The 24546-nt window shown below is 41.6% G+C and overlaps 2 protein-coding genes across 2 annotated transcripts in view; both read left to right on the top strand.

Moving 5' to 3' along the window:
* Nucleotides 1-2125: 2125 nt before the first annotated feature.
* trim35-28 (tripartite motif containing 35-28) lies at nucleotides 2126-10093 on the top strand. The gene is made up of 6 exons (XM_034102461.2): nucleotides 2126-2761; nucleotides 4252-4347; nucleotides 5594-5824; nucleotides 5916-5938; nucleotides 6057-6175; nucleotides 7457-10093. The coding sequence occupies exons 1-6, from the start codon at nucleotides 2339-2341 to the stop codon at nucleotides 7990-7992; spliced, it is 1428 nt and encodes a 475-aa protein (XP_033958352.1). The 5' UTR covers nucleotides 2126-2338; the 3' UTR covers nucleotides 7993-10093.
* Nucleotides 10094-11028: 935 nt separating this feature from the next.
* The window catches only part of megf8 (multiple EGF-like-domains 8), a 41504-nt gene continuing 27986 nt past the window's right edge, over nucleotides 11029-24546 (top strand). The window contains exons 1-17 of the mRNA XM_034101627.1: nucleotides 11029-11378; nucleotides 12585-12771; nucleotides 12868-13031; nucleotides 13125-13334; nucleotides 13469-13649; nucleotides 13811-13899; nucleotides 14938-15151; nucleotides 15734-15917; nucleotides 16606-16751; nucleotides 16835-16945; nucleotides 17051-17202; nucleotides 17349-17450; nucleotides 18740-18887; nucleotides 19262-19425; nucleotides 19747-19950; nucleotides 23347-23544; nucleotides 24184-24444. Of these exons, the coding sequence (XP_033957518.1) occupies nucleotides 11355-11378; nucleotides 12585-12771; nucleotides 12868-13031; nucleotides 13125-13334; nucleotides 13469-13649; nucleotides 13811-13899; nucleotides 14938-15151; nucleotides 15734-15917; nucleotides 16606-16751; nucleotides 16835-16945; nucleotides 17051-17202; nucleotides 17349-17450; nucleotides 18740-18887; nucleotides 19262-19425; nucleotides 19747-19950; nucleotides 23347-23544; nucleotides 24184-24444 (2739 nt within the window). The 5' untranslated portion in view covers nucleotides 11029-11354. The remainder of the gene's footprint in view (nucleotides 11379-12584; nucleotides 12772-12867; nucleotides 13032-13124; nucleotides 13335-13468; nucleotides 13650-13810; nucleotides 13900-14937; nucleotides 15152-15733; nucleotides 15918-16605; nucleotides 16752-16834; nucleotides 16946-17050; nucleotides 17203-17348; nucleotides 17451-18739; nucleotides 18888-19261; nucleotides 19426-19746; nucleotides 19951-23346; nucleotides 23545-24183; nucleotides 24445-24546) is intronic.

The raw sequence follows: 24546 nt of genomic DNA, 5'->3' as shown, positions 1-24546 counted from the left end.
AAATATGTGAGCTTATGTTCGCCACAGATGGAGAGCTCTGCTTCTCTCTCAGGGTTTCAGTCAATGTGACGTCTTCTCCGCGGCACCGGGGATGGAGGGTTGAATACTATGCACATTTTCATACTGCAATATGCGACCAAATGCAGTAGGACTTCCTGGTATTTTTGGCAAGTTGCATTTGACTTACAGTACTGTGTATTGGGACAAACTACTCCTTAAACGGATAAAGTGCAATAATTATTCTTCCTCTGGCATGTTTGGCCATCCAAAAAAGCTTTAGGTGCATTACTACAAGCCTGTTGACTGGAGTGGAGCTTATGAAAATAATGGGAGTCTGAAGGAAGGGGCAGATTTTTTTCGGTTGTGTATTTTCCAATTCTAGTGCACTCGAGCTGGTTTCTCCATTCTTACATACCCTACCTTTAAGCTCACACACACTATTGTATGGACATATACTGTATGTTCACCTGTTCTCACAAATAATAAAATAATTTAGATTATGAGCTAAAAAAATTAACTAAACAGGGAATATGAAATAATGAAATTGAAGAACTCACCACATTTACAGAGGAACGGGTGTTTTTCTGTCACTCTGCGTAGCCGTTCTCCCCATCGTCCAGAAACGCTCTTCATCAAAGCTCCACAGTTTCCGTCAGATGGAGTATAAACAGCTTTGCCTGTTTTCCAGTATCTGAATGAGGATAATGTCTGGTCCGACCACACCCAGATGTCCCTGAAGAGGCCAACCCACACTTGCTGGTCCCCGGCTACTTCCCATCATTCCTCACACTGGCCAGGTCTGTGAAGAATTGTCTGCAGTGGTCTCGAGCAGCAATCCATCCTAGCATTTGCAACGTGTACGTGCTGATCTCTACCTTGTTTTCCTCCTATGAAGAAAACCACAAGTTTATCGTTTTCTGTGTCTCTCTGTGTATTAGAAAGACTGGTGCTGATTGTTTTGATCCTTAAAGACGCCTTGTGTATACAGGCTTTTGGGGGTTTCCCTTCTACGTGTTATATCGGTTTGTGTGCATGTAAATGGTCTGCAAAGGCTAAAACCCCTGCCTGAAACGCCTCCATTGGACTCCTTTGTTTACATCTGTAACATAGTGACATCACTATGTAACACTCATTCTCCTATTGGCTAGCGCTCCAACACATTGTACGTTATAGGCTAAGGGGCGGGACATCTCTAAGCAGTTGACCAATCACAACAGAGCCGGCCAGCTAACCAATCAGAGCAGACTGGGCTCTGGTTTCAGACAGAGGGTGAACAGAGGTAGTATGAGAAAAATAAAGAGCTTTTTGAACATTAAAGCATGGAGACATGTCACAGTAGAGGCACACATTTTAAATTGTGTGTGTGTGTTGTGTTGTGTTGTGTGTGTGTGTGTGTGTGTGTGTGTGTGTGTGTGTGTGTGTGTGTGTGTGTGTGTGTGTGTGTGTGTGTGTGTGTGTGTGTGTGTGTGTGTGTGTGTGTGTGTGTGTGTGTGTGTGTGTGTGTGTGTGTGTGTGTGTGTGTGTGTGTGTGTGTGTGTGTGTGTGTGTGTGTGTGTGTGTGCTTTCATGGTATATGTGTAATTGCATAATGTTAATGTTTAGGAGAGTATTGTCTCTAATTCAGCTGTCTAGGCTTTTGTATATGGATAAAAGCGTCAGCTAAATGCAATGTAATGTAATGTAATTGTATATTTGCATTACAACAACAGAAAGTGATTCAAAGTCGATTAAGCTTTATTAGCATGACATATCAGACCCCTGTAATGCTTGAATTGGAAGAGGAAATTAAATTTGACAAATGACAATACATATATAACATGCAAATATCAACACAATCACATCAAATCTAATAAATGCATTACATAACAAATGGGCATCTTGATATTTTTACACATGTGATCCTTGAGATACATTACTACCGATTTTTTTCCTAACGTATGACAACAACATATCTCATAAAGTTGCACCCTGACTTTTCTCCCTACTCATTGTCGATATGCTCTTGCAGATGTGCAGACTTCCACAGAGAGAACGGATAATAAAGCTATGTAAAATCCTCCAGGTCCGCTAGAGAGCAGTGTTTTATCCCTAGTCAGGTTTGCAGTCTGTCACAGAAACACGGAAATGAGTCAAGAGAGTGGCACATAACTAACTCGAGTGCGGTGCGAGAGCAGTTTTATACTTCCTAAAACTGCCACATACTACTTTTTATTATCTTATCTGAGCGTAAGCTAACTGGTGAAGACTTAACACATCACACATCCGGGCCACTGCGTATTTTTCTGTGTATAATCCTGAGTTTGGGCGTTTCTCGAATTCGAAAGTAAGTGTTGGAGCCATGGCTGAGTCTATTGACGAAGACATGCCGGAGGAGGCTCAACACCTGCAGAAGGACCTAACCTGCTCCGTGTGTTTGGGCATCTTCCGGGACCCCCTGCTGCTGCCCTGCACCCACAGCTTCTGTCGGGAGTGTGTGCAGAACATTGTGAAGGTGAAAAATAGTTGTCCTGAGTGCAGAACCTTGTTTGAGGAATTGCAGGCCATCGCCAACCGCGCGCTCAACAGTACGTGCGAGACTTTCCTCAAGCAGTCCAATTGGATGCCGACCCGGAAGCGTCCCAATGAGGAGGTCTGCAACCTGCACCTGAAGGCTCTGGAGCTGTACTGCGAGAAGGACGAGGAGCCGCTGTGTGTGGACTGTGTGGCCATGCACAACACACACAAGCTCTACTCACTCAAAGATGGGGCTCCGATATGTAAGGTAAAGTACTCTCAGAAGTTATCAATATAGGTGTTTTGGGCTCTGAAATAAGTATTTCATTAAAGGTAACATTATTCTTTGATAGCACTTAGTTTCAAACCTGCAAGGAAAAGTACAGAGATCACCAGAAGCACATTAGAGAGATACGGTGTTACAATATTAGGAATCCTCTATTTAAACATAATAATTCAGTGTGCATCGACATGAAAATAACAAAAAAGTTCATGCTGGACTCAAACCCGAGTCCCAACAGCAAAAATCACTCGGGCCATGCGCGTTACTGGTGCTATCTTTGCAAAACGAGTTAACAGTCACATCTTATCTGGATGAGTGCCGCAGAATACTGTTTATATAAAGGGATAAATGTGTGTGTAGTCTTTCATATTAAACATGATCGCTGGTAGATAGCCACAGAAGTCGTAACACAGTTTAAACTGGGCGGGTCCCATTTTTCCCTGGGCGGATGTTTACCTGAGACAGTTCACAGCTGAAGACTTCTCCATGCCGCTTTCAAACTGTGAGTAAACAACGTGTGCTTCACTTGGAGGCTGTCTGAAGGTGTACACAGGTCTCAGATGGACTTAGTATCATATTAGGAACGATATTCAGTGATAAACCGGGCAACAATAGCTGGTTTTAAGGATTTATTCGAGCGGATTACCACAGCTGAAGACTTCTCCACGCTGCTTTCAAACTGTGAGTAAACAACGTGTGCTTCACTTGGAGGCTGTCTGAAGGTGTACACAGGTCTCGGATGGACTTGGTATCACATTAAGAACGATATTCAGTAATAAGTCTGGCAACAATAGCTGGTTTAAATGATTTATTGGAGCTCGCAACGTTTTGAACAGACATCCCCAGTCAACTCGTTTTTCTTTTTGTAGTCCCCGCTGTTCGCGTCCGGATATCTCCATCGTAACCACAACCTCACACACTGGTACTGAATGTGCATCAAAGTCTTCCTACCAAGCCAAATATACCAAAAGATGTATGTAAACGACAGAAGAAGCGATCGAAATGTGTATTTCAGTCGAAGGCCACGCCCCCCACCCCTGTAAACCAGTTGATCGGGGAACCAGTTAATCCGGAACACCGGCAGCTTCTATATGTGGGCCTGACAGAGGTGCAAGAAGTACTCAGATCTTGTACTTGAGTAGAAGTACCAGAGTGTAGGAATACTCAGTTACAAGTCAAATTCCTGCATTCACAATGTTACTCAAGTAAAAGTACAAAAGCATAGGCATCAACATACTTAAAGTTCAACGGTGCCCAAGTAGTTTGAATTAAAACATCCAACAATACGTCTACTTGAAAAAAACAAAAGGATTTGTTTTCCATTAAGCTTTGTGTGGTATTCCTCTCATGAAATTTTTTCACTGATGATTTGAATAATAAGATATACTTATGTCATAAACTGCATGCTCATGCTAATATGTTGCTTTGCCGATTCAATAACAATTGTATCTGATGTTCTGCTTTCCACCCTGCAGAAGGAGCTGAGCTTCAAAGTCCAGATCTTTGAAAAGAAAGTGGAGGAGTACAAGAAATGGACACTCAAACTCAGCAATTCAGTGGAATACGTCAAGGTAAAGTTGCTGTCACGGGGTTCATCTTTATGGATGTGTTCTTATTTATGTACTGCAGTGAGAGATGCCAACTGAATTTCGTTACACTGATGTGTGATGACAATAAAGATATTCTATTCTATTCTTACATACATCTGTGTATAATCTTTGATCTAGTTGAATAAAAAGCTGCAAAACTAGTCCGCTACCTTCAGACTTTTGTGGAGAAAGGATCTCCCCACAGGGATTTGTAAAGTCGTTTGCCCCGGAAATTGACCGCAAATATCTCCTTCTTTTTGCTCAGATTCCTAATATCGCTGTCTAAAGTCATATTAAATGCAATACATCACATATATAGATTTACGTAGATGGACCCTAACATGCCCCTTATATGTTTTCTGAACACAGCCCGCATCCTTATTTCTTATTTCTTCTTTCTTTACTGTTAGTAATCAAACTGAATCAAATCCTTGAAGCCATAAATTTTCCTAAAAATAAATCTGATATGAGAAAAAACTTGAAACCAAACATTTATACATTTAATGAATATAATTTAAATATAAATATACAATTAGTTTTTATTATGCTAATTCAATATATTATTAAAACAGACAATCAATGAGTTATTAAAGAAAAAAACAATAAAGGGTTTTAAACTTAAAGGTAGGGTAGGTAATTTTGGAGAAACCAGCTCGAGTGCGCAAGAATTTGAAAATACACAACCGGAAAAAATCTGCCACTTCCTTACAGAGCCCCGCATGACCAATGAGGGCACGAGATAAGTTTGTGCCCCGATGGAAGGCTGACAGGCAGGTAGGCCATCCAGTTACTTTAGCCGGGCCGGCTCAGATGATTGGTCGTGCTTTTTACAGTACTACGGCTTCCACAGATTTTCTTATGTATTTATTGTCAAAGCATTTAATGTATTCATTGCTATCGGGATGTTGAGAGCATTCCATGGAATATAACAAGTGTTTCTGAAGTGAATTACCTACTCTACCTTTAAGTAAGCTATATGACATGTGGTGAGGAGTACACATCTCCAATAAAGCATCACACTTTTTTATATAGCTTAAAAATGGTTGCCATAAAGAATCATTTCATAATTTCTTGCAATGAAATCTTGTAAAATAGAACATTTCTTAAATCTCAAACAGGTCTTTATTACATAGGTAAATGTTTGGAGGATGGAGACGGCACATACAATTATAATTCCTCCTTGTACGTAAACTATTTAAGTAATATCTCTTTTCTTTAATCCATGCAGTATCAAGCTGAGCAGGCAGAGAGGCAGATCAAGGCTGAGTTTGAGAGGTTGCACAAGGCGCTGGTCGCAGAAGAAGCTCTGTGCCTCAATGCCCTGTCCGATGACGAGGGGCAGAAGATCGCCACCATACAGGGGAAGATCGACAAAGTAAACGAGGACATCAAGGCTTTGAAGGCGCTCTCTGAAACCCTGAAGAAAGAGATGGGCAACGACGATCTTTCCCTCCTGAAGGTAAGAGGAGGCACAAAGTTATGAGATGCATATGACTGTACCTCATTTCTCTCTTACTAACTTATCTCACTTACTCTCTTTTATTTTTTAGAATTTCCAGAAGTTAAAGAGAGAGTAAGTATCCACAAAATACACTGGCAATCAAAAATATTGTGTGCTGTTAAATCTTTGAGTCTTTATTCTATTTTGTGAAGCGTTTCTTGTTAACTTCTTATTGCCGTCTTTGCTTTAGAGCTCAGTGGACTCAGGACGACCCTTGCATCCCTTACAACTCGGTTTTGAACATGGGCAAACATGTCGGTGCTTTGAGCTTCAACATCTGGAAGAACTTGCAGGCCCATGTCAAATATAGTGAGTAAACGACGCTGGGAGTTGGGATTGGCCTGCGGTTTAAAAAAACCTTGTGTCTTTACTGAACTTGTGTTTGTTTAATAAGTTTGATATTGATTCGACAACAAAAAAGCATTTCTTCAGACCTGGCTGTCGGACATTAAATGTGTCGTATCTACTTGAAACTTAGGTCTCGAAGTTAACATGGACTTGAATATTGGCACAAAAAAATACCACCTTCAATAGGGGTGTGAAACCTTTTGTATCTCACGATCATTTTTGATTGTTGTGGTCACGAGACATTTCAAAATGATTTCTAGATACAAAAAAGGGGCTAATTTTGTGCTGGTGCTAAAAGTTGGTATGAAATAATGCTGCTTTATATTTGAAATAGTTACAGCAACTGATTACAATAATTTCAACACAACCCACATTTTTTAATTTCTTTTATTCTGTAGGAATAAAATAACTTTAGGTTATACAATAAAATAAAAATGCTGCATGTCACATGAATATAATTGGTTGGCGTAGTCTAGCTCTCTTTTTATTTCTCAGACATTTTGTGGGATCTTTCTACGATGCACACAAACATGCTTAACACAATTTTGACTTGAACCTAGATATTGCTACTGGTGGGCGGTCATACAACACAGCTTGAAAGAAAAAACATTTTGGAAGTTGTGAATTGATTCAGAATCTTACATTTGTCCATGAGTTGCCTTTTCCCCCCAGTCTAAAAACATTGTATGCGACAAAACAAATGTTACTTTAATTTAAATACATATATAGGAGCCAAAATGTTGATTTACTATTTTGATTATTTAATCGTTGAATTATTCGTCAAATATTGAATATTGGATATGTATTGGAATAGGTTGTTAATTAATGTCAATTAATTGTGATCCGCACACGCGGTTAAACACAACAGCCGACTGACGCTGTGATTGCCTCAGCTGGTACAAAAGAGTCCTGCTGACGATACCCTGCGTTCATTTTGTTTGTGAAGCCATACGGTTTTTTGACCACTGCACAGAAATTATGAGTTTAAGTTGTTTATTTTATGTGACGTAACTGTCTCAATCATCGTCTGGTAAGACACTTTTATTTGTGTTAAAAGAAGAAAACGATGAAGAAAAGACGTAAAGGATAACATGGAAATAAATGTACCGAAACAAACAAACGATATCTCTCTGTGTGATGTGTGAGCGCGTCGGCCGGGCGTAAACCAAAGGACAGAAAGGAGCAGAAACCAAGTGGGAAAGATTGCTCTTTTAACATAATATTGTCTCCTCTTGTGTGCAGACCCAGTGGTGTTCGACCCCAACACCGCCTCTCCCTGGCTCTCCTTGAACCCGGACCTGTCGTCTGTGAAGGAAAGCTCGGAGCGGCTCACCGTCCCTGAGAACCCGCAGCGCTTCGATCCCTGCGTCTTCGTCCTGGGCGCTGAAGGTTACAGGACAGGGAAACACAGATGGGACGTCATTGTGGGCGACAATCCCAAGTGGATTGTGGGAGTGTGCAAAGAGTCCGTGCCCCGTAAGAAGAAGTTCACAGTCTCTACTAACCGAGGTGTGTGGTCCATTGGACTGAGCAAAGGCGTGTACACCGTCTCCACCCCTGAGCGTACGGAGCTGCAGGTGCAGCAGCGCCCCGAGAGGATCCGCATCAAGCTGAACATGGATAAGGGAGAGGTGTCATTTTGGGATGGGGGCACGACGAAGCACCTCGTCACGTTAACACACGAGTTTGATGAGGAGATGTTCCCTCTCTTCGGCCCAGGGCTCTACAGTAGTCCTACGGTTCTGCCTCAGGGAAAGATAGCTGTACACACATCATAGGCCGATTTACAAAACTAGGATTTGAAATAAGAATAAAAACCTTTTTACACACAACCTTTTTAAAGTAAGATACATTTAACAAAATGTCACTATCAGTCAAACACTTGATTGATTAAAAGGAAATCAATTATACAAAATAATAAGGGATTGAACAATACAATTGAGAAAAACAATCAGTGTATAGATAATCATGTAAAAAATAAAATTAATTAAATATAATATAAACAGTTTATAAATTGGAAACTTCAGAAATTACATTTTTAGTTAACGTATAACTTTTCAAGTTCTTTGTTTATCACATAAACAACAATAACACAGAAGCAGTCGTTTGCTATGGAGATCTTAAGTCTCAGAGTCCCTCTAACAATGCTAATCACCAACAAATAAAAACAAATGTATATGTAAGAATATAATATATGTAATAAAATATAGAAAGGGATAAAACTTAAACTTAAAAATTCTAGAGATAAAATCTATTTCTAATTCAAAGTACATAAAAGACGATAATGATATATTTCAGGTTCGGCATAAGGGACTCATGAGAATTAAAGCCTGTCAGCTGCATGATGCATCATTTGAGAAATTACTTCCTGAATACTGATGTTACTAAAGTTAGCGCTGAGCTTCAGTCTGCAATGTTCAAAACAACAGATAAAGCCAGAAATCTAGGTGTAGTCATGGACTCTGACCTGAGTTTCAACAGTCACATTAAAACAGTTACTAAATCAGCCTACTATCACCGAAAGAACATATCTAGGATTAAAAGACTAATGTCACAGCAGGATTTGGAAAAACTTGTCCATGCCTTTATCTTCAGTAGACTCGACTACTGCAATGGTGTCTTCACAGGTCTCACTAAAAAATCTATGAGGAAGCTACAGCTGATTCAGAACGCCGCTGCTCGAGTCCTCACTGACACTAAGAAAGTGGATCACATCACTCCTGTTCTGAAGTCTTTACACTGGCTTCCTGTGTGTCAAAGAATAGATTTCAAAATGCTGCTGCTGGTTTATAAAGCACTGAATGGTTTAGGCCCAAAATACATTACTGACCTCCTGCTGAATTATGAACCATCCAGATCTCTCAGGTCTTCAGGGACTGGTCAGCTTTCTGTCCCCAGAGTCAGAACTAAACATGGAGAAGCAGCGTTCAGTTATTATGCTCCAAATATCTGGAACAAACTCCCAGAAACCTGAAGGTCCGCTGCAACTCTGACTACTTTTAAATCCAGGCTGAAGACTTTTCTTTTTGTCGCTGCTTTTAATTGAACTATTCATATCTTAGACTGCACTGTAACTTTTATCCATGTATTTTTTCTTTTAATGTTTCTTTTATTAGCTTTTCTTTTTTAATGCTTAATGTCTTTCATTTTTTGTAAAGCACTTTGAATTGCCTTGTGTTGAAAAGTGCTATATAAATAAACTTGCCTTGCCTTGTCGTGTAAAAAAACAAAACTGAGACGTGATGTTTTTTTTGGAGAAAGCAGAGGATAATCAAAGCCCAATATGTTGACATGTGCCTTAGCTGGAGCAAAGTGGGTTGATCACTCTTTTGTCGCTACATTACTATGGACAGAAAGGAATACAAAATGACACCAAAATAACTGGGAACTTGGCTGACGCTGGTGCCAAAACTGATCACATTTGAAGTGGTTAATAAAACATCTCTCTAGACATTCATCTCTTGATATCTGAGGGTCAATAAATACAAATGTGAATGTATTTAAGTTGCTTGCTTTACTCGATTTTGGTGCTTTTATAGTAGTTACGTAATCTTTACTTTACACAATTTTAAGAATCAATTGAAAGAATTGCCTTTATGCTGGGGAAATGTGCTTTAATCATTTGTTGTACTTTTATCAAATGTTGTTGATTTTACTCTCATATTGTGGTTTAAAATGTTAACCGATCTGTGCTGTTTGGTTTGTTGTATATTTGATCACTCGCTACACAAATTGTGGCCTGGAAGTAGTCATGCTCAGTGACGGCTTGTATGATATAGCCTACTACTACTACTACTACTGCTCTGAATCTGTTTATGCACAATCTGAATTTGCTGTCTCCATGTAATCACTTGTTTAATAAAAACCAATAACATCGAATTAGTTTTCTTTATTGATTAAAAGCACATTAACTGTCCTTACACAATTTTAAAATATCCTGCACTGTGGGACACATTTGATTATCTAAGCATTTATTGTCATCATACACAAATATACAGTACAATGAGATTTTTAAGTGCAACCGCACAGTGCACAGTGTGCAAACAGATACACAATAAAAACACAAACAATCATACAAGGAACGATACATGTACTCATTGATATCTATATATTCACTGTTTTGGGTATTTTGTTTATATTCTAACTACTGTTATGTATATCTTTATTGTTTTAATAGTTTTTCTCCCCTCTATTTTATTTTACTGTATTTACTTCTAATTCATTTGCAATGTTTTCTCTATGCTGCTGTGCCCCATTTTTTTCAAATGATGTATATCTTATCTCATCTATCGCTGTGTGATGTCTTTACTTTTACTTAAATACAATATCTGAGAATGTCGTACACACACACACACACACACACACACACACACACACACACACACACACACACACACACACACACACACACACACACACACACACACACACACACACACACACACACAATATGCAGTGATGGTTGCTGAAACGTTTGTACATTATGCATAAATAGAGACTATGCTTTCGACATACTGTCTGTTAACCCTTCTCTTGCGTTAGGTCACCCCAGGTCATCAAGTGTATATGTTCAGAGGCCTAGTGTGGAGGATAACATAAGGTATTGAGGCAATTGGATGAAAAACACAATATTTATGATTAAAACAAAAGTCATTCGGTCACTTTTGACCCGAAACGCAAGAGAAGGGTTAAATGAAAATGTCAGAAATCCAGATGTTGAGTCGTTGATCTCTCCGCTGGATGGCGGTGGTGGACATGCTGTCTTTTTTTGTTGGCTAACACCGGTGGCTGCTAGCCAACCATAAATACCAAAACAACGGGCATCTGTCCCTGGGATGGACTGCAGGGATTGGGTCGATTGTGATCTGTGGGTTCGTTGTTAGTTGGCAGCATTTCCTCCTACTGTAACGGCTAAGAAACATAATTTCCTAAATACATAACGAATAATTACTCTCAAGAGGGACGGTTCCTGGTAGATTTAGCAGCAACTGCCGATTGCGCATCTGGAATATAGCCGCTAGCGCTAGCTAGCCGACAAGCTAGTTTAGCAGATCCTGTCCTCTGCATTTTTTCCGAAGTATTAGCTATAAGCTAGCTCTCAGTCTCAAGCATTCACAAGTCAAAGAACATGTAAATTACCATGGAGGCAAAGAGACGGGAACTGGTGAGTATGATGATGAAAATGGGTAAACTAGCCTCCTAACGGCCTCTTTCTGTTAACGATATTCAGCTAGCTTTCTGAGCTTAGCAACCTCTGCATATTAGCTTTGTTGTGATAGCCTGCGGTGAGCCCCTGTTGCTGATACCAGTGTTTATCTCTTATCTTGTTGGATATAAAACCCTCTGTGTTGTTGAATAGCATTGTTATTTGATACATCTCCACATGTGTGGACATTGTATTGTTGTCACTTTAATGTTTGTAAGATTGGTGCACTGTTTAGTGGGCTAACGGTACTGTACATAGGGCTAGAGTCGTTAGCTTCATCAGTATCTCTCTCTATAGGCTGCGTCTAAGCCGTTTTGAGCATTGCATTGCAATTGTTCCACATTTGGTTCTGTGTTATTCTGCAGTCTGCATGACATGGCAGTTGTCAGAAGGATGGTGTAGTTTGCTAATGAAACAAGAACGGAATTATGCAAACGGATAGGGGACTTGAAGGGCCCAGAGCTGGAACAAGTATTCAGATCTTGTACTTAAGTAAAAGTAGAAGTACCAGAGTGTACTAGTAACGGTCCTGCTATCAACATGTCACTCAACTAAAAGTACAAAAGTATTAGCATACAAATATACTTAAAGAACCAATAGTCAAAATAATCATTGTGCAGATTGGTCCATTTCAAAATAATACATAATGTGTTATTGATGCATTAAAATGTTATCAAAGCTGGTAAAGGTGCAACTAGTTTTAATCACGTTGTATACTGCAGGCTAGCTTGTGAATTAACTCCAGGTGTAACTAAAGTCTTATTTCAGTTTTTGATTATATTTCAAATCAATAATCCAAATCTGCAAAGTAACTAAAGATATTGTATATACTAAATACATGTAGTGGAGTAAAAGTACACTATTTACCTCTGAATTTTAGTCGGGTAGAAGTACAAAGTAGCAACACATTGAAATACTCAAGGAAAGTACAAGCCTCTCAAAATTGTACTTTAGCACAGTACTTGAGTAAACGTACTATATATCTTTACATCACTAGCACTTGAATCACATTTGGTTGTGTGTTATTCTACAGTCTGCATGACATTGCAGTTTTATACAGAAGCAAGAATGGGATTATGCTGATTCATATGTTATATATATAAAGATATATCTGCTAGGAGGACCCACACAAAGTTATCTGACCATTTACCTGTCATTATTCAGGCAGTGCCAGTGATGGCCTCCCCCCTGCCTGTCTCCATCATCCTGGTGGTTCTGCTGTTGGCTGAGTCTCCATGCCAGGCAGGGGACTGCAAAGGCCACAGGCAGGTGTTGAGGGGACCACCAGGCTACGTCACTGATGGACCAGGAAACTACTCTGTCAATGGGAACTGCGAGTGGCTTATCAAAGGTATAAGAGTGTGTCTTGTTCGCTGAAAAATGGATGAATAAATTGAAGCCGAAGGCTGTAACTCACAGATATGTCCCACCTTTATACATCCTCCAGCCCCCAGCAGCAGCCACAGCATTGTCCTAAATTTCACCTTCATGGACACAGAATGTACCTATGACTACCTGTTTGTGTATGATGGAGACTCCTACCAGAGCCCTCTTCTAGCCAGCCTGAGTGGCAACACTCTGCCTGAACCCATTGAAGCCAAGTCTGGCAAGGTAACTAATGAAAGCACGATGAAAGAAACTCTGAAGCGTTATAACTATGGCATATAATCATTTTGTGTCTATTATTTGATTTCCTTGTTCCAGATGCTGCTTCATCTTTTCAGTGATGCTAATTACAACCTCCTGGGCTATAATGCAACGTACACCTTCTCTCTGTGCCCCGGAGCCTGTGGGGGCCGCGGTCGCTGTGACTCCACCACATCAAAGTGCCAGTGCCATCAGGGTTGGGGAGGAGCAGCTTGTACAACCCTCCTGTGCTCCCAGGCTTGTTCTGTGAATGGCCAGTGTGACAAGGTAAGAGTAGGGATGGGGAAGGTTCAATGATAACAAAGAGGGTCATTCATTCTCCCCTAAATAAGCTTATATTACGCCTGTTTGTTGTGCGGTGTGGTCTTAAACAATTTTTCCTTTCCAATGTTTTGTCTCAGAAAGGGGAGCGTTGCATATGTAACCCTGGCTTCCTGGGTCAGAGCTGCCTGCTTGGTTTTCATAACGACAGTGGGGCGGGGCAGTGGTGGCGGGTGAGTGAAGGAAACCCCCACACGCCCCCCAGGACGGGTTCTGCTGGCGTGTATCTGTCCTCCACTGGAGCCATGTACTTGTTTGGCGGTGAGATACTCCTAATTTCCACTGATGTAATATTAAGGGAATTAAGTCCTTCTTCTATCCCCTTTTATTTCAGCTGCAGTTCCTCATTGGACTTTTACTGGCTAGTGTTTTGATAATAAATAACCTCGATGTACATTTGATTATTACTTATTTTCCCACAGGGTTTGACCTGAATAGAGCTCTTGGTGACTTGATCAAATATAACTTCTCCACCAACCAATGGGAAAGCCGGTCTTATGGTCACTCTCCTGTAAGTAGTTTATGTATTAACACACACACACACACACACACACACACACACACACACACACACACACACACACACACACACACACACACACACACACACACACACACACACACACACACACACACACACACACACACACACACACACACACACACACACACACACACACACACACACACACACACACACACACACACACACACAGTTTGTGCCTCTTCCTGTTTTTACACCTCATATGTTTTGTTTCCATATAAGGGCCTGGTTGCCTTCAGCCTTCTGCAGCTAGAATTTATTTGAATACGAAGTAGTCAGTCGAGATTCAGTGGAAAAAAAACTCCCCAGCCCCAAAGCATACTATGACAAAGAAACCAAACATATGGCAGATATAAAAACAGATATCAAATGTATGGTTGTGCAGTAATGTGATTTATGAAATAGTTTGGAAGTGTGGAGATGAAAGTTTTATAGTAATCAGCTGATTGCAGTGCATCTAAAAATGGCCTTTTTTGTACATAAAAGTAAACTTCAATTCAATCGGGAGAGACGAATACATATTTATTGCCAGGAATACACAAATGAATGTAATGGAGTTTTGGCGATTAGGCCCCGTTGTTCAGGAGTATCATTCGGGAGGGGAGAACCGATCCGATGAAACCCCCCGGGGTCTAGACACTGGTGGTGGTGAATAGATGGTTTGGTTCGGTCTGAAGAGGAGTGGCTTAGCTTGACCCTGGATTCAGAGGGACATGAGGTGAAAGGCGTGGAGTAGGGTTGCGTCGTGTCACCTGAAATGACAGCTGTCAGAGGGGAGAGCAGATTTAAAAGGATTAGCGGAGCGCTATGATAGGCTTGTGAGAATAGAGCGAAGTGATTGGTTAAGCTGTGGAGTGACGCCCCCGATCACTTATTGAGAGGACAGAGAGTAGTAACATGGAAATAGTAAAGAAGGTCTTCCTGGTTGAACTTGCGCTGACCTTCATTTGTAATCTTCTCAAATATTCTTTAACATTTAGTTGTTTGACTCTCCGCTCTTGTCAGGTGGCTCGTCATTCCCACACAGCTGTTGAGTGGACGGGTAACATGGTGATCTTTGGAGGAGAGCTATCTAACGGCTCCCTGGCCAGTGACGTCTGGATGTACCGGCCTCTCCAAGATGACTGGCAGCAGCACGGCTTCTCAAATTCGCGTGGGTCTCCTAAACTGGCCAATCACGCTGCAGCTGTCGTAGACAACTATCTCTATGTATTTGGAGGTACGTTTCATACTGTCACTTTTAAAGGTCACCTATTATGCAATATCCACTTTTTCATGTATTTCATACATAAACACTTGTCCCAGGTAAAGAGATTCTGAAAGTTTCAGGAAAAAAGATGAGAAAAATCTGATCAGATTTTGGCCACTTTGTGATGTCATAAAGATTTGTTGGCTTGTGTAACCATTAGCCAATCAGCAACCAAGGTAACCCCCCCCACATTATCACCTGAATCTCCTCCTAGAGCACCATTGTGTTCTTTTTAACCAAATATCTCTCGGAGGGGCGTGGGGAGGGGCTCCTTACTTTCATCTAAAGTAACAGACAGAGAATCAGCACTTTTGAAACAGGGCTGAAACAGAGGGGATTATGGGTAATGCTACAATGATCTGTTTGGTGTTTCGAGCCATACACTTCAGAGACATGTTTTGTATATATCTGAGACCTGTAATATATTGATGAAAAACAGTATGATGGGGGACCTTTAAGTCTATGTTTTGATTGCCACACCTACAGTTTATCCCTTGAAAAATGCATTCTACTTAGCAGCATCTTTGATTTTTCCCTCTCCTTGTTTCCCAGGTCGCACTGAGGAGGATATGTTTTCTTCCTCTCTGTATCGGTTCGGCCTGCATGGCTCCGGCCGGTGGGAGACTGTTCAGCCCACCGGGGGGAAGCCCCCTTCCACCGCGGGCCACTCCATGGTGTTCCACAGCCCCTCCAGGACGCTGCTGGTCTACGGCGGCCACCGGCCCACCACTGCCAGGTACACATAATTGCGCATTAGCATAGCCAACAGTAACCCTCACACAGCAAGTAGGAACATTTTGACCACACATTTCTATTTGTTGTTGTTTATGAGGAAGCAACAGTTTGCTGCCTATTTTTTGAGTCTATCAATATTTGTTTTTTGGATTGCACATGATATTTCTGTTTGTGCATATACACAATCCATTTATACCTTAAAGGTGGGGCAGGTAAGTTTGAGAAACCGGCCCGAGATACACTTGTTATATTCGATGGAATGCTCTTAACATCCCGATAGCAATGAATATTTTAAGTGCTTTGACAAAAATCCATAAAAAAATGTCATCTGTAGAAGCCGTAATACTGGCTAAACGGATTTGATGGCCTACCTGCCTGTCAGCCTTCCATCTGTTCACAAACTTATCTCGTGCACTCATTGGTCGTTCGTGTGTGTTGGAGGAGGGGCTCTGTGAGGAAGTGGCAGATTTGTGCCGGCTGTGTATTTTCAAATTCTAGCGCACTCGAGCTGGTTTCTCCAAAATGACCTACCCCACCTTTAAGATTCCAGAATTATTACTTAAGTCAAAGTCGTAGAAATGATTTAAAATAATAACATTAGTGGTTACCCAACATTTTGAGGTGTAACCAGCAAGTAAGTAACAGCATCTGTATCCATACTAAAAGTACACTTGTTTATTTTTTTAAAGGTTTAGTGTGAGGGTGAACAACACCGACGTGTTCCACGTGGACCGGCGGTTCTGGACATCTTTCCGTTCCCGTTTCCCAGCAACCGGCCCCAGAGAGCGAGCTTTCCACACAGCCACCGTCATCGGAAACTACATGGTGGTCTACGGTAAGCATGGAGGAAATGGCCAGACATAATTCACTCTAAGCAGTGACGTGCTAATGTTCTTCCTTCCTGCCTTTCTCTCCCAGGGGGGAATGTGCATATTCATTACCAAGAGGAGAAGTGCTATGATGAGGATATCTTCTTTTACCACCTGGGCTGTCACCAGTGGGTTTCTGCTGGGGAGAGATGGTCCCTCAGTGAGTTCTCCAACACTTAGTCCAGTTCTCATCAATAGCTTGTTTCTTGGTGGTTGTTACATCTGTACATGCATTGCATACAAAGCATTCATTTATTTTTCTCAGGAGGGGATCCAGTGAGGGGGCGTTACTCGCACGTTGCTGCTGTGATGGAGGGAAAAGTGCTGCTGGTTGCCGGGGGTTACAACGGTATTGCCAATGGAGACCTGGTGGCTTACAAAGTTCCGCTGTTCGTCAGTAGCGATCAGGGTGACAGGGTGAGTGAAAGAGTCATGAAACAATGGAAGTGGAAGTCATATCATTGGAAAAACCAATAAGAGAGAATGAAAATGTTGTGTTGAACAATTGCAGCTATGATAACTCAATTGTTGTGAATCTCTGTGTGTCTGTGTTGTTTTATTAGGATGCCGTTTGTGCTGAGGCACTCGATGAAAGTATGTGCCTGAAGAACCCTGAGTGCAGCTGGTGTGAAGGCCGCTGTCGAGAGTACCAGCCCACTAATCCGGTAACATTTCCCTCATCATAGCCTTTAATGTGACGCCTTCTTAATGTCATTGATATTGTGGTCAAAATAATTCAAAATAACAACATTAATGTGATATCTAATTGAAATTTGATAAGAAAATAAAACCGTATTAGTCAAATGAATATTTTACTTTGCTTATTGTGCAAATTCTCTATTTTTTGACTATTTAATTCTGGCCAAAATGTGTAAGGAGGAAGAGTGAGAGTCTCTAACCATAAATGCATGTATACAACGATTTAAGAGGCGCTGGGTTGTTTACAGAAGATCACGTCATGTGACCCGCTCTATCGAAATCAGTCGGAAGTCGCAACGGCTCATTTAAAGAATAAACGTGGATTTGCGTAAAAAAATAGTTTTTCAGGGCGTTTTGTTTGATTTTAAATAAATAAGTCTTGGCTTTCTAGAATATGACACTTTTATTTCCAAAAGCACACGATAAATACATGTTGAAGCTTGTAAAGGGAAGAAGACAGCTCTCACTCGCCACTCTGCTCTTCCTCAGCGCCCCCCCCCTCCCTCCGGCTGAAATTATGAATGTAAAGCGTATAGTAATCATAGATAACACGGCAGGGTCCGTTATAGTTTGTTTTCATCTGATTCCAGATAAAGTTATTAAACTCGTTCCGCCAAATTCAGATGATAATTACAACTTTGAAGCTACAAGCGGAGAACGGAGTAACTTGACGTCACAGCAGGCATAACAGCAGCCGGTGTTTCTCCTGAGGGTTTTCCCGGGAAACAAACGCAATACACACACACGCAAAAATACACAAACACACTCACACAAAAATACACACACACACACTCGCGAGCTTCCCCCAGACCAGTAATCCAAACTAAAATATTTTCCCTCCGTACTATTTTGATCATTCGCTCCGCTAATCAATCAGATCGATGGATTCCAGAGAAGAGGAAACTTTGAAGGCCTTTTTCTCAAAATGATGACTCGGTGATAGTCATTATATAATGTGACATACTTTGCTTAATATTTGGAGTACAACAATAATCCTGATATCATTAGAAAGCTAGGAATCTCCTCTTTCCAACAGTGTATACAACTCAAAATGTGTCTTCGGGTCAATGCGACTGATTTCGATGGAGCAAGTCACATATGCGTATTAATAAAACCATATCAAACTATAAACACTGCTATAATCCAACTCCCCTAGCGTCCGACACCCAGAACATTTCTTTCCCTTCGATGTGTCTGTATGAGTGTCCTTCAGATTTACAAGGTGAAATGAACGGCCCCTCTGTTGTGTTCACAGTGTGGCAGCACTGGTTGCCTTGGCCTGGCTCGCTTCCTGTCTGACTGCCAGTCCTGTCTGGTATTCAGTGGCACCCCCGCCTCTCTGGCCCGGGCCCCTGGTGAATTCGGCTGGTGTGTCCAGAACGAGTCCTGCCTTCCAGTGTCAGGTGAGACTCAGGGAGGGAGGGAGGGGGCAGAAGAGACGGGCTAAGCCTAAAAGAAACATTTTGGGAGTTGACATAAAAGCACAACAATCAATATATACAAAATAACAGTCACTTCAATATCTTGAATGTACAAGACTGTTATTTTTGTATATATTGATTGTTGTGTTTCTATTTACTCAGAGCGTGATTTGACTCGCCTGTCCAATCCCATGCTTCCTTGGCAGCGCTGAGGTCATGTTGTTTTACTCTTTTTGAACACACGCCTCACAGAAGTCACAGATCAGACTCTTTTTCAGTACCCTTAATGAAATGATGAGCTTTTAAGAGGTCAGATGTGTTCTTTGTGTGCTGACCTCTCCCTCTCGGTCTCACAGAGCGAAGTGCGTGCCGTGTGGACCAGATCTCAGGGGCGTACGGCTGGTGGGGGGAGCGGACCCTTTTCCTAACCTCCCTCCACTCCTGTCGCACCGAGAACTATGTCCCGGGACTGCACCTGCTCACCTTCCAGCACCCCCGCAACGACTCCCAGCCGGACAAGGTACGGAGTCCAAATCTCAAGTGCTACCTGTACTAGTTGTGGTTGTAACTCCTTCCCTCTCTGCTTATACTTATCCCTCCTTCCTTCCTCCAACACTTCGAACAAGTTCTCCAATTTTAATATCATGATTCTCCTTTTTTATTTCTAATGACTTCCTTCTCAACCTCTTGACTCCAATGCACACCACCCCCTCTTTTTTCTTATCGTTTTGTACTGTCTGTTGTTTTTGTCAAACTTTGTGGAGCAGTTTGTTGAGAATAGTGCTTCTGTTGATGTGTTTCCACTTCCATCTATCCTCCATCCTTCTCACCCCTTCGCCAGGTGTCCATTCTCCGCAGCACCACCATCATCCTTAGCCCCACCACAGAAATGGACGTAGCTCTACAGTTCAGGGGCTTCATCCACCCATTATGGGGGGCCCCTCCACCAGCACCCCCTCCCATCGAGAGTGTCTCCATGTGGGCTCGCATCCAGAGGCTCCACTTTGAGGCTCGGATGGCTTCAGGGCCCAACTCCAGCCAACTGGTGAGGGAAAAGTGCATTTCAGCATTTGTGTGTGTGTTGCTCAGCTGCAGTTGGAAAACAAGTTCCCAACCAGTGTTCATTTCTTCAACGAAAACTATGACGAAAAATGTTCGTCAACGACCTTTTTTACACGACAATGACGAGCTAAAAATAGATTCTTGATAATAAAAACTATGACGAAATGTATATTTAGTTTTCGTTGACGAGACGAGACGGGACTAAGGTGTTAATGGTGGCCTATCGGACATAATCATTCAAAATGAAGAGTATTTTCTCCCAATTGTCCGTCTTGTCTGTCAAAATGCATCTTACGTTTCTAACTTGCAATATCATTATTTCCACTCTCTTCACTCCAGAAGTGCGATCTCCCTGTGTCTCTCTGTGGGCGGGGGGCGGGGCCTAACTCTCTCCCTCTCTCTCTGTGTGCGGGGGGCGGGGCCTAACTCTCTCCCTCTCTCTCTGTGTGCGGGGGGCGGGGCCTAACTCTCTCCCTCTCTCTCTGTGTGCGGGGGGCGGGGCCTAACTCTCCCTCTCTCTCTGTGTGCGGGGCCTAACTCTCTCCCTCTCTCTCTGTGTGCGGGGGGCGGGCCTAACAGACGCTGCAGCAGTGTGCACACAGATTTTTAAGAGTAGTAGTACCGTTAAAAACCTTAACGATACCCGTCCCTAGATATTACACAAGTTAAGTGTTAAGAGAGTGAAATGTTGCTTTTACGAATTTCAACACTTGATATTGTCAGATTGATTCCAATTTCAGATACCTGTGTTTGGCTGAAACTGAATTTGTTTAAAGAGAGGAAACATTTTGACTAAAACTGGACTAAAACGTTTTGAGTTGTCGTCGACTAAAACTAGACTAAAACTATGAAGGATAAAAAGGACTAAAATGTGACTAAAACTAACAAACATTTTCGACTAAGACTAAATCAAAAATAGCTGCCAAAATTAACACTGTTTCCAACAAGATGCAAAAATGGCTGTTTATTACTGTTTCTATCGTACCAAATGTAGTGATTTTAGTCCCATGTTAAATAACAGTCATTAATGCAAGGCAGGCATTCCCACAGGAGAAATCAGTGCAGGACATGTAATCCTCTTTGAGTGTGTGTTGATACTATCTAACATACTTCACAATAAGATAGAGCTGTGTGTTCGCAAGGACAATAACAATAGAACAATATAAAATGTATCATGATACGGGTGTTACTAATAAATATATTCTGAAATGTTGTGGTACTGTTAAAAAAGTCTATATATATTGTCTTTTTAAATAAAAATTAATTTAGCAAAACATTCACAGTGTAAAGAACTTTTTGACGTCATCTGAACAGGACATTGCACGCGCACTGCTTGATAGCGCGCGAAGGTCCGTTTGCGCCGGTTGTTAAACAGCATCGTTATGGGGAAATGCAAGTCTGCGTCCAAATGGTTGGAAGATAAGGAGGAAGGACACTCAATACTGTAGCCTATATATTAGGGTTGTAACGATACCAAAAACTCACGGTACGATATTTATCGCGATATTGAAAAATATATATTTTTTTACATATATAATTTTTTCTTTATTAAATAATGAATCTGATTTGTACAGCATTTTAGTAGGATAGTAGTATTTTAGAGTACAACAATATAATAATCAGACCCTGCAATAGAATAAATCAAGTTTCACTTTAGTTTTTCAAGTAACTCAACTCTAACTCACTCACTCACTCACTCACTCACTCACTCACTCACTCACTCACTCACTCACTCACTCACTCACTCACTCACTCACTCACTCACTCAGCATCATCAAGGTTACCTTTTAGGAATATGAGCATGTCCACATTTCCAGGTAGAAGCTGGGATGTTTGGGCGTTCACAATATCCCCTGCTGTGGAAAAAACTCTCTTGCTTGGTACTGATGTTGCTGGGACAGAGAGATATGCTTTGTCCATGGGTGACAGCAGTGGGTAAAACTGTGCATTGTCTCTCCACCACTTCAAAAACAATACCGTTGTTGCCAAGAAGGTGAGGCTTGTTGACGGGGCGAGATATAAATATACTGTTGGTACTTGTCAATGTCTCTAGGTATGTGCATGTAGCCCTGTAAATACGATGTCCTTTTGTGTTATCTGTTGTTTTATGTTCATGGTGTAACCTACTTGCTGCCATGTTGGACAGGTCTCCCTTGAAAAAGAGATCGATGATCTTAATGGGACCATCTGGTTAAATAAAGGTTTAAAAAACATCCCTAGTATATAGTAAATGTGAGCTAAAGTGTGTCGCCAAGGTTAAAACTCGAAGTGGCGATGAGGTCTTAAAATGTATGGAAAGGGTCTTAAAAAAGGTCTTAAAGGGAATTACATTTGACTTCAGGATTCCTGCATATACCGTGTTATAATGGCATTTATTTATTCATCTATTTAACAGGGACAGTGCACATTAATGAACATTTCTGTAAACGTGCCAGAGTTACGGCCCGTCCACACAGCGTCGTGCGTTGACGCTTCCCCATTCACTTTGAATGGGGTGACGTCACTTTTAGCCGAAATGCATCGTGGGAAGCGACGTGGAGCGTAGCTGGCGTGGCTCGCTGCAAAAGTTGAGCAATGTTCAACTTTTGAAGCCTCGGCAGAAGCGTCAGCCAATCGAATCATATGCCAGTACAAGCTCTAGCCAATCAAACCGCTGCTTGTGTGTCAGGGGCGGGAGATTCATGTGATTGGTTGTTGGTCGAGTTTCAGACACGCACACCGGCAAGCGTCAACGCACGCCGCTGTGTGGACGGGCCGTTAGCCAAGAGGCTATTTTTCATCTGTAGTCCCTGGACATATTTTAAAAGTCAACCTAAAACACATTTCATTTTAAACAAGTAAATACAATACATTTAAAACAAGCAACAGCAATTACTGGGATACTTAAATAAAACAATTTAAAATATAGAACATTAAAACAAAACAAATAAAACAAAACAAAAGAACATGTTAAAACACAGGCGGTGGATTGTAAGGAGCAGAAGATTGGGTCAGTGTTGGCAGTGCTGATTCCTCACTAACCAGGTTTTGAGTTGGGATTTAAATAAAGTGAATGTGGTCTGGTCTCTGATTGGAGGTGGGATCGAGTTCCATTGCTGAGCAGCTTTAACAGAAAATGAAGACTGACTGAAAGAACTTTTTCTGAGTGGAATAATGCAATCTCCTCTCGCTGCACCTCTGTGGAATGTGTTTTCCTCATTTGTTAAATGCTTTTGACCTAAAAGTAGTTAACCAGGGATACCTTATAATTTTACGAGATAACTGAGAGGTGTATTAAATTAACATCACTTATTTATTGCCTACCTTTCTTAACTCGAGTCTTGTCCACTTTTTCTTTCTTTCTCTCTTATTCTCTCTCATCTCTATCCTATGGGAGCAGGAGGTGGTGGGTCGCTGGGCGGCGCAGCAGGAGAAGGAGTTGAAGCTGCTGGCTCGAACCGACGGGAGCCGACTGTTCTCCAACCTGACGAGGGGAAACCATTACCTGGTTCAGGCGGAGGGATACCTGAACAACTCGGGCTCGGGACAGACCAGCGAGATGGCCCTGATATGGAACAGAACATTACCTGGAGGGAGTGTGAGTACTATCATCAGACATAATGGAGATGTATGGAATGGGACAACCCGAAAAGCACCAGACACTAAACATAAATTATTTACTAAATATAATGTCAACATATCTAGATTTGGAGAGAGTTAATGTGTTATACAGAAACATTACAAGCTTATAACACTAACCAAATACCCTTGAAACAATATTTATCCAACCCTAACTACTAAATGGTCCCTAAACATCAATTTCATTTGACTAAACCGTGGTTCCAAATAGATTACATAATATAAACACATCACTTGGGAAAATAAGGGTATTAGTTTAATGAGTCCCCAGCCATTAAGTGTGTTTAAAACCTTAAGATATTTTCGAAGAGTGAAACAGATAAAGACCTTTTTATAGTGTTTTAATTTCATCCCATACCTGTGGACCTCTGCAAACCTCACTCAAGCTTGAACATCTAAGTTTACGTTCATTACCCTTAATAAAATAATTCCTCCCGTCCTATACATACAAACAAATGTAACCTCTATTATAGGTGTTCGATAATTTTCACAATTGAGCTGTAACTTATTGGTCTTTGCACATTTACACATCTGTATTTTTCATTCAGTCGTGAAAACCAAAGATAAACCGTTTCTCCACAACTTGCTCCCCCTGCAGGAGATCTCCTTCCTGTTCCTGGAGCCGTACCGCTCGGGGTCCTGCTCAGCGTACATGTCCTGCCTGGCCTGTCTGTCCGACCAGTCCTGCGGCTGGTGTCCCTCTTTGTCCCGCTGCCTGCTGCGAGACACCCCGGACATCGAGCCCTGCCCTGAGGGGGAGAAGGGGGAAGGCAGAGGAGATGGTGAGCGCCATCTGCTGCTGGCACCGCAGCACTGCACCCTGTGTGAGGAGTACAGAGACTGCTCTGCTTGCACTCAGGTAACGCCTCATTTAAACAAACAGTAGGTTTTGACACCGCAGCTGATATTTTATAACTTGTTTTGTTGCTGCTGTGTTCCGGACTCATGCTAACCTTACTTT

Source organism: Pseudochaenichthys georgianus, chromosome 16, assembly GCF_902827115.2.
Source record: "Pseudochaenichthys georgianus chromosome 16, fPseGeo1.2, whole genome shotgun sequence".
In the NCBI taxonomy this organism is placed as follows: Eukaryota; Metazoa; Chordata; class Actinopteri; order Perciformes; family Channichthyidae; genus Pseudochaenichthys; species Pseudochaenichthys georgianus.
Note: the sequence above shows the minus strand (reverse complement) of the source record. Positions and strands in the feature narration are given on the sequence as shown.

Bases quoted from the DNA above. Each gene is read 5' to 3' on its own strand.
- trim35-28 (XM_034102461.2), top strand. From the start codon at position 2,339: ATGGCTGAGTCTATTGACGAAGACATGCCGGAGGAGGCTCAACACCTG. The intron at 2,762-4,251 runs GTAAAGTACTCT...TCCACCCTGCAG, and splicing joins ATGGGGCTCCGATATGTAAG to AAGGAGCTGAGCTTCAAAGT. The intron at 5,825-5,915 runs GTAAGAGGAGGC...TTTATTTTTTAG, and splicing joins ACGATCTTTCCCTCCTGAAG to AATTTCCAGAAGTTAAAGAG.